The sequence below is a fragment of the Coturnix japonica genome, chromosome 9 (assembly GCF_054131305.1).
Source record: "Coturnix japonica strain WE chromosome 9, WE-NBRP24, whole genome shotgun sequence".
In the NCBI taxonomy this organism is placed as follows: domain Eukaryota; kingdom Metazoa; phylum Chordata; class Aves; order Galliformes; family Phasianidae; genus Coturnix; species Coturnix japonica.
Genome location: NC_140671.1, coordinates 20550678 through 20562367, shown reverse-complemented (window position 1 = coordinate 20562367; position 11690 = coordinate 20550678). Strand labels below are relative to the sequence as shown.

The 11690-nt window shown below is 40.8% G+C and overlaps 1 protein-coding gene across 1 annotated transcript; it reads left to right on the top strand.

The window, feature by feature from the left end:
* Nucleotides 1-7331: 7331 nt before the first annotated feature.
* Nucleotides 7332-9664, top strand: LOC146759777 (uncharacterized). The gene is made up of 2 exons (XM_085509872.1): nucleotides 7332-7593; nucleotides 9359-9664. The coding sequence occupies exons 1-2, from the start codon at nucleotides 7561-7563 to the stop codon at nucleotides 9662-9664; spliced, it is 339 nt and encodes a 112-aa protein (XP_085365998.1). The 5' UTR covers nucleotides 7332-7560.
* The last annotated feature ends 2026 nt before the right edge of the window (nucleotides 9665-11690 follow it).

The following is an 11690-nucleotide window of genomic DNA, read 5'->3' as shown; positions in this document are numbered from 1 at the left end:
CTCAGGAATGGATGATGGTTTAGAATAAAACATAATCCTACTTATTTTCTATGCAAATATGTGTAAGGAAAAGATGCTGCACTCAGTTCTGGAAATACCCTGACAAATATATTTCTAGTGTTTCACAGCTGGAGATATCAAGATTGTTAAACCACTGGAAGATGTGGAAGTGAATGAATATGGGAGTGCATCTTTTGTCTGTGAGATTTCACAAGATGAGGTTCAGACCCAGTGGTACAAAGATGACAACAAGCTGAAGGCTGATGACAACATCAGAATGCGGCAAGATGGTAGGGTGTAAGAGGGGGATCTTTCTCCTGAGTGGGGGGTGGGTTGGAGATAAGCATATAAGACATCTGAAATGAAGTGAAGAGGGTTCAGAAGGGAGTTCCCCTTTTGTTTTGGGACTGAGGTTAGGGTGGAACAAGTGACATGGTGGGATGCTTAGTGTGGGAAGTGTGATGCTATCCCACCATCCCACACTGCCGGGAGCAGGTAGGAAATGAGTGCAGTTATTTCCAAAGTGGGGGTGAACAGGGCAGTCAGTTCACCTCTCCAAAGAGGTTTTGTCTGACAGTGAGTGTGATCCTTCTGTATCAGGTACTTTGAAGGTGACGACGCCCACATTTGGTCAGTCCTTGTAGAAGCCATGTTTAGATTCTGCTTTGGTGGGGATGTGGACGTGGGGGAATGGGTGGTTTCATTGACATGAGAGAACAGGCAGTGATGCTGTGAAACCAGATGGATGATGCTCAGCCTGGCCATGTGCCTCAGAGCTCTTTGCTCAAGGAAGCCAAGTGTAGTTGTGGGTTTGCTCTCAAGAGCACAGTTTGGTAGGGATGAGTTGGAGGTTGGACTAGATGACCTTAGTGGTCTTTTCCAGCCTTAGTGACTCTGTGGTTCTCTGCTTCAGGAAAGAGCTACTCGCTTACTTGCACACGTGTCCAAGTCAAGGATGCAGCAGAAATCAAATCTGTAGCAGAAATGGCAGAATCTCGTGCCCATCTTACAGTTAAAGGTAATTATGCTTCTCATGACAATTTTGATTAAATTATCTTATGTTATAAATGAGCTAACATCCTTTGCTTTAATGTCAAGGAAGTTAAACACCACCAGGACCTTTCACAGAAATAAAAACTCCTACCTACCTACCTTTCTACCCACAAAATATCCAGCTTCTCTTTTGGAATTTACTTTTGCTAAGTAAAACAGATTATTTTCTTAGGAGGTTGATTTTCTACGTTTAGACTTCAGATTTGTGTTTGAACGTTGAGGGATAAAAAACGTAGCTTGACTTTTTCTTCATTTTCTCTTGCTGTTTGAAAAGAGCACAGGGTTTTGTTTTTTTTTTTAATATATACAATGTTAGGGTATATATATGATGTTAAGTGTGATAAAGAAAAGGGAGACATTTGAGTTAGCACACTACTCAAGAGTTCAGTCCCCAGCTTTGCCACTGTTACAATTATAAGGGCAAGAACTTCCTGGAAAATGAATTTCTCCTAAGTAGAGTCATTACATTTGAGCTACAGAGACCTTTACTAGGAGAAAACTTGTTGTTCAGAGCTATGTTGCTGTATTTAACCAAAGTAATTGTCAATGTCCGTGTTTCATTGAACCTCTATTCCATTTCGTTATGTGAGGAGTTTGATATTGGGATGGGAAGGTCATGGTTTGATTTAGATGTTGGACTGGGAATCAGAAGATCTGGGCTCTTTTCAGGTTGTCAGTCTTATTGTCTGACTTCTTAACAACATTCTTTTCTTTCTATTATTTTTTAATGATGTTTCAAGGCATTCTGAGCTGATAGGTGTAGTGTTCATGTGCAGTAATGCTGACGTGAATAAGTAGGGTGATAATGTAAGGGTTTTTTACATTCCTTCTAAATCTCTGCTTTCTCTTGTTCCATCCTTCTTAAAGAGCAATCCATTAATCTAGTAAAGGAGCTGTGTGATGACTATGTGACTGAGCCTGAAGAAGACAAATTTGAATGCGAGATATCCATTCCTTCTGTGAAACCTCCCAAGTGGTATTCCTACGTGGGGAAGTCTTACAGGCTGGCAGAAACTTGATTATGCAGCAAGAAGGCACCATCCACCAGCTGACCATACCGAAAACCACCACTGATATGACAAGCACCATTCAGTTCTCAATTGGCAAATCCAAATCCACAGCCAATCTGCTTGTCAGAGGTAACATATCCAGGCTTGGTTTACATCATGAAGATGAAGAATTAATTAACGTACAGCCTTCCTTCACTGGGGTCTTTGAAATATTGTGTGTGTGTCTGGAGGGTCTGCTCCATTTCCAGTTCAAAGTCGTTGGACACTAAATGAGACAGCTGTATCTCAGTAAAAGATCTGTTTGAATAGCTGTGATGTGCTTACTATTCAGATCTACAGAGCTGAGGTTTTGTCCTTGGCTATACCAAAGAAGTCAAATCAGGTGAAATTAATTGTATTTCTGAACTAGACAAGTTTAAGTTTGGTAGCACCTAAATTTGATGCAGTTTGTCATTGATTTCACCTGAAAGAAACTTCCAGGCTTTTTATCTGCTGTTGTCCCCAGCATAAGAGTCTCCATTCACACCCTAAAGTACTTGTTATATTTTCAACTCACTCTTATTTGAATAAAAGCCTCAACAATTGGGAGCAATTTAATAAGCACAGAACAAGAGGTGGACCTTGCATTTGGTAGATAATATACAGTATTACTTTATAGAAATGTAGTCAATGGCATTCCCTATAGACAATCGTTTGTTTTATCTTTAGAGTCGTTCAAAGAACCATTGTGAACTTGACATTAATTGGAATGGAATACACGCAAGAGACTTTCCTCTTCTTCCAATTGTCCTCATCCTTTCTTCTCTTCCACCCCTGCTTTGCAGATTACCATATACAAATCACCAGGAAGTTGGAGGACAAGACAGCTTTGGAACATCATTCTGTCATCCTGTCCTGTGACTTCAGGCCTTCTCCAAAGGTTGTGAAATGGTTCAAGGGCCACACACCCATCGAGCCCTCTGAGAAGTACAAGATCAAGAGGGATAAGCATTCAGCAGAGCTCATGATTCTGAAGCTGAAGCCCGATGATGCTGGTGTGTACAAGTGCAAGGCAGGAACTGCAGAGACTGAGGCCACGCTGACAGCTGAAGGTATGAGCAGGGAGGGTGGCCTCTTCCATGTCCTATTTCACCTCAGATTTCTCTTCTTGAGGTTGATTTCTGCCGTTCTCTCCTGCTAACTTTATAAATGTATTATCTTCACTGAGAAGATTACACAAAGATCATCTAGTCCAACCATTCTACCACATCCCAGTATGATTTATAGTAACAGTGGTAACAGTTCACCTTGTTTCCCCACAGCCCGCAATGTAGAAGTAACGAAGCACCTGCAGGATGTGGAAATTGAAGAGAGCTCTGCTGTCTTCTCCTGCGAGCTGTCCCATGATGACGAGGACGTGGAATGGTTCCTGAATGGCAACCTCCTTTACACCAACAATTACAATGACATCAAGAACGTTGGCAATTGCTGCACACTGACAATGAAGCAGGTTAAGCCTGAGGATGCTGGCACAGTGACAGTGGAGTCAGACAAGGTGTCAGAAAGTGCGTGCCTGAAGTTGATAGGTGGGTCTGATCACACCCCTCCTGGATGTAAGAGATGCTAAGGAGCACCAGTTCATTCTATTGTGCAGCAATCCTGCTTCTAAAGCTCACCTCTCTGGGGTGAAAAGTCATCAGAGGCTTTCTTCCAGTGGAAGGTTCCATTGCAGCAGATATCAACGAAGGAGGATGGTTTTGGTGTCCTGCCAAAGCATTCCATTGCTTTTTATCATCATTTTACTTAACACAAGAAGAGTTACAAGAGCAATTTCTTTTACTGCTTCAGTAACATGCAGTGTCAGTGCTGTTGTCTCCAAGGATTTATGACTGCAGGGAGAGATCATTCAGTGTGTGTTTTGCCTCTGGGATGACTAATGACCAGGCTGTGAGCAACCTGATCTAGCTGTGAATGTCCCTTTTTATTGCAGGGGAGCTGGGCTAGATGGCCTTTAAGGGTCTCTTCCAATTCTAAGGGTACTGTGATTCTAATCTGCTCTCCCCAGCAATTAAGCTCTTTTACTCTATGCGCTCAGAGTTTGAAGGATTTCCTCTTTCTCCTTTCTTTTGCATTTGGTGGAAGTTTTTTCCCTAGTATAAACATCTGATGTGTGAAGTAGAAGATAGATAAAAGGAGTCAATAAAACAGGAAAATCAAAAGTGTTCAGCAGCTTATCCTCTTAATCCTGTGGCCTGCTGTATGAGCTCTGCTCCATGTGAGGGCAATGCCAGCTCTCCAGCTTTAGAAGAGCTGCATCCCAATTACTTCATATGATATCAGTCCCACCCAAGGCAATGCAGGCTGTCCCTCCTATTCCCTGTATTCTCCTACTGATTAGTTCAGAATTCCATAAAGTGCATTCAGTCAACACACATGAAACCGCTTTATGTTCTATATTGGTGTCGTCAGTGCTGGTAAAGATTTATTTATCCCTCTTTAAAAATCTGAAAGCAACTGGAAATGTCTCAACTTCTGTATCACATTGTTCTGTTTTGCCCTTTTAATTGCAGAGAAGCCTGCTGTCTTCGTGAAGTCCTTGGATGATGTTTTTGGTGAGGAGCGGGGTGTGATTAAATTGAAATGCGAAGTCTCTAAAGAGAAGGTCAAACCAGTGTGGAAGAAGGACGGTGTTCTGCTCACTTCTGGCAACAAGTATGAGCTGGTACAGTCTGGGAAGACCCTATATCCCCTTATCCATGACTTCGAGAAGTCAGATGCAGGTTTCTATACCTGTGATATTGGCAGTGATGTTGCCAAATCAAAGGTCGGCATTCAGGGTAAGTACTGTGGAAAGTAAAGGAGTGCTGAAAGCACATTCAGTGTGGTCACTATGTCTTACACCTATTCCCCCACGAGCCTTAATAGTTTCTACAATAGAAGTGTATTACTGCAATTTAGCACAGTGATGTCTGGAAAATTCCCATTGCTTTTGATGTAAATGTATCTCATTTTGCCATGAAAATCACCAAACACATCAAGAATGTCCTGGAAATATTTCCTTTCTAAACATCCCTAAAATGGAGAAATGGTTTGAACACCAGTAGGGGTAGGATGGTAACAAATTAGCTAATAGAAACATTTAATTTCTTGTCATAGGCAAAACCCTTTTTCTCACGCAGCATCCTAGAGTTGTCCTCTCTGTTAGGTTGTTCCCTCTGTAGCTCATTGAATCTTCATTCTGCTCCATTGACTGAGCTGCTCTAATTGTAGTTCTTCCAGAGCAAAGCCAAGAGATTCACGTCTCTTTTTTTTTTTTATAGCTTTCTGGTAATTCTGAGTGGAGAATGTCTTAGAGAATACATCAGTGAGGAACGCAGCCATGTTCTGCAAATCCTGAGTTAAAACACCAGTACTGCTACTCATGTCAGTCACAAATGCCTTTTCTCCATATAAACCTCATACTAACGTATCTCTTACCTTCCAGAGCTGAATAGTGGCATTACCAAACGGCTGAAAACCACTGAAATCCAGGAGGGAGAAGATTGTACTTTTGAATGCATTCTGTCCCATGAAAGCATTGATGAGTTCAACTGGACACTGAATGGAAGCAGAGTGGAAAATGGTGGGCGATTTAAAGCTTCTAACGTGAGTCGGAAATATACTCTCATTATCAAAAGTGTGACTCCTACTGACGCTGGGGAAGTCGTTTTTACTGCCCGTGGTCTAACCTCCAAAGCCTCTCTGTCTGTGAAAGGTAATGAGATGGGAGAGATTCTGGGGTCTGATTCCTTCAACTGTCTTCTGATAAGATTGTCGTGAGAGCTAACTCATAATATGGTTAAAGTGAATAGCAACCTTCTACTTGAACCTCGAAGCACTGAGAATTTCTCTTAAAAATAAGTAAAAGGACAAAACATTTTACACAAATGTGAGAACTACCCAAAGCACTGGGGTAGTGTTGGCAATGGTCATCTCACTACAGCTTGTTCCATTAACAGTAAATCAGGAATGATCTGTTGAGGGAACTGTGGGAGCAAATATCCTCTAAGTATAAGCTGAAGGGATGGCCTTCACATCATCTAGCTGTACAACAAATTCCTATCTAGAACATGTGCATCTGAGAGCATCATCCGAGGCTCCCAGTGTGATGAGTGGAGAGAAGAAAGAGGCAGTTTTCAGACATGGTTCATCATCCTCAATTGGGTAGATTTAAGAGAGAATAAATGCTGCCTGGAATTCTATTGTCTGTACTTTGCAGATTACTGCTGGCTGTAGGATGGCGTCTGTTGCAAGTGCCTCTCTAACTTATCTCCAGCATGTAGATGCATGTATTTTGAGAGAGGCATCCTACCCTAAGTGTATGTTACTCAAAAAGCATGTTTTCTTCCAGGAAAACCTACTGAGGTTTCAAAACAGCTGGAGGATAAGACAGCAGCAGCAGGGCAGGACATCAGCCTGAGCTGTGAGCTGTCAAAACCGGATTTGAACATCAGGTGGTACAAGGATGGCAAAGCAATCAGAAAAAGCCAGAAGTACGACTTGCAGCAGGAGGGAACTGGGGCCATTCTGATCATCCATGACTCTACTGCCAAGGACAGTGGGGAGTACCCCTGTGAGACAGAGGACTCCATAACAAAAGCCAGGGTCACTGTGCAAGGTGAGTTGAAAAGCACACTGGGGATGGCATGTAGAGAAGTCGAGGTAAATATCTGCAGCCTGTGGGTGATGTTTTTCTCTTCTGTTTCCTTGAGCAGGATCAATTCTTAGTTTTCAGAAAATATGATAGATTAAAATCTTTTCCTTAAAATAATCTGGAAACTGAATGATTCTCCAGTGTGATGTGGATCTGGGCAGCCTGGTCTGGTGGTTGGTGACCCCTTGGAGGGGGTTTGAAACTAGATGATCTTTGAGGTCCTTTTCTACTCAGGCCACTCTATGATTCTGTGATCATTCTATGATTCTATGATCTTGGGTGTTAGTGAGCCAAGAAAAGATGGCAATCTGAATTAGTCTATATTGAATATGTGTAATCAAAACTATATGCAGTTGATCAGATGAGATCCTACCAGCGCATGTATAATGGTATTGAACTTTCCAGATATCTACTGGAATTATCAAACCTATGTAAATGGGTGGACTCTGTGGTCTTCTTAGACTCTTTGCATCTCTATGTGATATTCTGAAATGAGGGCAGAGGAGATTCAGGACACCTCTGTATGCTTGGGACTTGTTGTGGTAACAAATCCCTTTGTCCTACACCCTCATCCTTTTTTTTCCCTTCCAGAAAAACCTAATTACTTTATCAAGGAACTTTCAGATGTGAAAATTGAAGAAAGTGGAAGTGCACTTTTTACATGTCAGAGCGAGAAAGCCGCATCCTTCGTCATATGGAGGAAAGGCATTGCTGAGCTCAGGCCTGGCAGGAAATACAAGAGGGCACAGAAAGGACGAGACCTGCAGCTGTGCATAAAAAATCTGGAGAAAAGTGACAGTGACATGTACACCTGTGACATTGGTGATGCCCAGTCCAGAGCCAAGCTGGTTCTACAAGGTATGTGTGAGAGCCATATGACTGCGCATCCTGTTTCTCCACTACCAAGACATTATCCTGGTAGAATTTGTACATTTATGGCAGGTCTTTGGGGCTGCAGCTGTCTGGCCTGAATAGCGGTTCACAAGCCATGCACAGAGCAAGCTGCACGGAAAGGGAAAGAACTACCGACTAGAGCAGTGCCATTGAGAACTTTATGTATCATTTAAAAACCAAAAATGCTGATGTACGGTGAGGCTGGTGACCCAGAAATCAGTGTGAACTTTCTATCTCTGACCTTTCTGAGTTACAAATAGTCCTCCGGAGTTCTAGGCAAAAATTCCCTTATGCTGCATTCTGGGTAGTTGTCACGGTTTAAACAAAAATCTACCTGTGTCCGTGACAGGGGGGCCAAAGGCAAGTGAGGTGCTAGAAGGAGCTGAACCTCTGTCCCAACTACTTCAGAAGCAGCCCAAACCCCCTCATACATGGCTAAGATCTCCTTCTCAGTTGGAGTGTAGCACTCCTCAGACCCTTTATATGCTCGACTCCAAAGTCCCGGGGGTTGGCCTTGGGTTTCTCCTAAAGCTCTTTGCCACAAACTCCAAGTGGGACCTTTCTCTCCAGCAGCAGTGTAGAGGATGTTCTTTACATCCTGTCCTGTCCGTACTGGCCCCAAGGCCACGGCATGGGCTATCTCTTGTTTTCTCTGCTCAAAAGCCTGCTGCTGCTCAGGACCCCATGAGAAATTATTCTTCTTCCGTGTTACCTGATAGAGGGGGCTCACTATGTGGCTGTAGTTTGGGACATGCATTCTCCAAAAGCTTACTACTCCCAGAAAAGATTGGGTCTCTGTCTTGTTGGTGGGAGGATACATAGCAGTGATTTTTTCAATCACATCTGCTGGGATGTGTCGATGCCCATCTTGCCATTTTACACCTAAGAACTGGATTTCCTGGGCAGACCCCTTCACCTTACTGCGCTTAATGGCAAAACCAGCTTGCAAAAGAATTTGGATTATCTGTTTTCTTTTCTTGAAAATCTCTGCTGCTGTATGGCCCCACACGACAATATCATCAATATACTGCAAGTGTTCGGGAGCAGTAAAATTATTCATGCTGTATATGACGTTATCATGTGGAATACTGATAGCAAAATTACAAAATTATTAAACCATGACACCCTGGTATTTTTCTTTTTTTTTCTTAAATATTTTCCTTTTTTTTTTCTTAAATATTTTCCTTTTTACTATTGAAATGTTATGGGCACATCTTACAGCAACACAAGGCTGTTTACAAAGAAGTGCATGCTGTGTTGCTGTATGATGAGCAAGATACATCTATTCTTCATCTAGCAGGAATAGTTGCTGAGCCTTAAGAACAGTTTCAGAAAGCTTTGGGAATTTGGGCGTTTTCCTTGTTTCTGCAACACAAAATGAAAATTTACGCTGTATACAAAGAAAAGGGGAGTCCGAACTTGTACGTTAAATTTGAAGGAGATCAATCTGGGGTAATATTTAAAAAAAACAAAAAACAAAAAAAAAAAAAGGGAGTGTGGTCATCAAATATTATAAAATATATTAGCTGTTACTAGAATGCCACTTATCTTCCCCCCATACGAATCACTGTCATGTTGTATGTGAATTTGTGAGGTGGGTTTTGAAGCTGAAATTAAAAACTTCTTGTATGGCTGTCTTCATAGTGGCTATCCAGACTATGTGTAGAAATAACAGCTATTATGTAGTCAGCTATTCACCAGTTTTAACTGATTATAAATTACGTTTCAGGGTGGAGAACATAGCATAGTGCCTGACACCTGTGTTGATCCTGAGGGCATTCTTGATTCTGTGCATTATGATGTCATGGATATCAAAGAGCAAGCTGAGGCAGCACATAGTTCCATTGTATCCCTGGGGGATCCGAAGGAAGATACTGGCTGGTTTGAAAAGCAGCTGGAGATAACTAACTTTGAACTGATGGAGACCAAAGAAGAGCTAACAGAGAAAAACACCAAACTACTTAAAACTGAAGAAGAGCTGATGCAGAAGAACAAAGGTGAGTTATGCAATGTGAAAGGTAGAAGACAGAAATAGTTCATTAATCTAAAAGAGAAATAACCAGTCTGAGTAGGAATTAGAGGAGATGTTCTACCTTTGGAACCATAGCCTGTAGATAAGTGATAGTTTGTTCCTTGTGTATATTCAGGTTCAGCAATTCCACGGTTTTTGGTTATTTCTTTTCTTTTTTCCCCCCCTCTCCTTTAAACTGCAACTAGCAGCTTTACGCTTTCGTAAGTATGGGGTTAAATGTCTATATCTTGATTTTTACTTTTATATTGTAATCTCTACTCTTCTTTATGTCTTGTTGATGCAATGTTTTCGTTCCAAGAAATATAGAAAACTTTTGAATCACTCCCAATAAGTGAAGACCACATGCAAATTAATTAATCTGTTCAAAAGCTACCTAAACATTAGAATATCTGGAAAAATTGATTACTTAATAATCTATTGGCTACTTATGTAATACAACCTTTTCTGTGTGTTACAGACTTTGAAATGCAGGTGATTAAATTGGATGAGTCTGTTGAGCAACTTAAAGAAGCAACTGAGGTAACTTTATCAAGAAGATGTTGTGTAAAATTGTTTTAATACCAACTTGTGGTAGCTTAAAATGCTGTTCCAGTAGGCTCCATTAATAGATTTCTTACCGAGCTTAGCTTAACTGAATTTGCCTTTAATGCATTGTGTAATTCAGCTACTTAACACTCCATTAGAAACTGATGACTGAATTTTTTTTATTTTTTATTTCCAATCTCAATCAAGGTGCAGAAAGATGACATTATTACAGAGCTACAAGACTTAAAATCTCATTTAGAAGAAAAAGTAAAAGATTATGTGAGTTTTACACATCTCCGTATCCTTATACAAAAAAAGGAAAACACTAATTCTATGCTTGTAATCAACACATTTTTGGAAAACTGATTTTCTGTATGTAGCTGGTACTCGCTTGAAATTGTAAACAATTCAAATTTATCTGAAGGTAGTTGTTGTTAACACAAACAACAAAAATATCAGTGTGTTCCACTAACTCCTGCCTCACACTCCTACATCAGAAGAAGAGCAACAGTAAAAGTATGTTGAGTAGAGTTGGAAGTACGAGTATGAATGGTCAGGATATCTCCACGTTCTATGCAGTCCATAAAACTTTATCCTGACTAATGTACTGTGAGCTACTGAATATGTGAAGACTAGCTTGATTAAGTATGTGTGCATACCACTTCTGGTGGTTTTTGTTCATTTTTTGATGTTTGGTAGCCTGAAGTAGCTCTGAAAACATTTATAGTTAATTCTGTCACTCAGATCTCTAACCTTGTAAGCTTAGCAACTTGACCCTTCTTAGTCTTTGACTGTCTGCATCACTGCAACTTAGTATTTCCATGGTATTAAAGCTGACTGTGATGAGTAGTCATGTCCTCACCTATTACTTCTTCCAAGAACAAAGCTCCAACTCTATCTGTGAGATTGTGTGGCCTGAACACTTCTGAGGCTTTTCTTTTCATAAGCTACTAAAGATGAATAATCAGTCCTTGGCAGTGCCAGCATGGCTTAACAATCGTCATCTTGTAAGTAAGGAAGCTTCACTTGTGGTCAAGGACACAATCTAAAATATGCGTGACAGAGCTGACTAAGCTTTAAGGTTGGATTATATCTGTCACGATGAAAGTGATTTTAGCAGCTTAGCAGAAGTGTGATGTGATGAACTTCTATGAGAGCTGACCATTTGCTCTTTGACCATGTTTGTAATTTTGTTGACTTCTTGGAAACAGGAAATTCTTTGATAAACTGGTAAACACTTGATTGTGTGCAAGTCTTTTACTTTGTAACCTGCTAGGCTCTTGCTTTCCCTTGTATACTCTACCGAGTATTGCACTTGTCATTATCTGAAGGTGTACTTGTTCTGTCTGCTATTGAAATTTGTAACTGATGTCTATAGAGTCACTGGGTAAATATTTTAGCTGTATGGTTTTGTGTAAATATTTGCCTACAGAAGATTACTGAGACTTAAGTGCTCCTTTTGTTAAGCTTCAATGTAACTGATCTTATATCAATACAGGAAAAG

Coding starts and splice junctions, on each gene's coding strand:
- LOC146759777 (XM_085509872.1), top strand. CDS start 7,561: ATGCCCAGTCCAGAGCCAAGCTGGTTCTACAAG. Junction 7,594..9,358: donor AGCCAAGCTGGTTCTACAAG/GTATGTGTGAGA, acceptor ATTACGTTTCAG/GGTGGAGAACATAGCATAGT.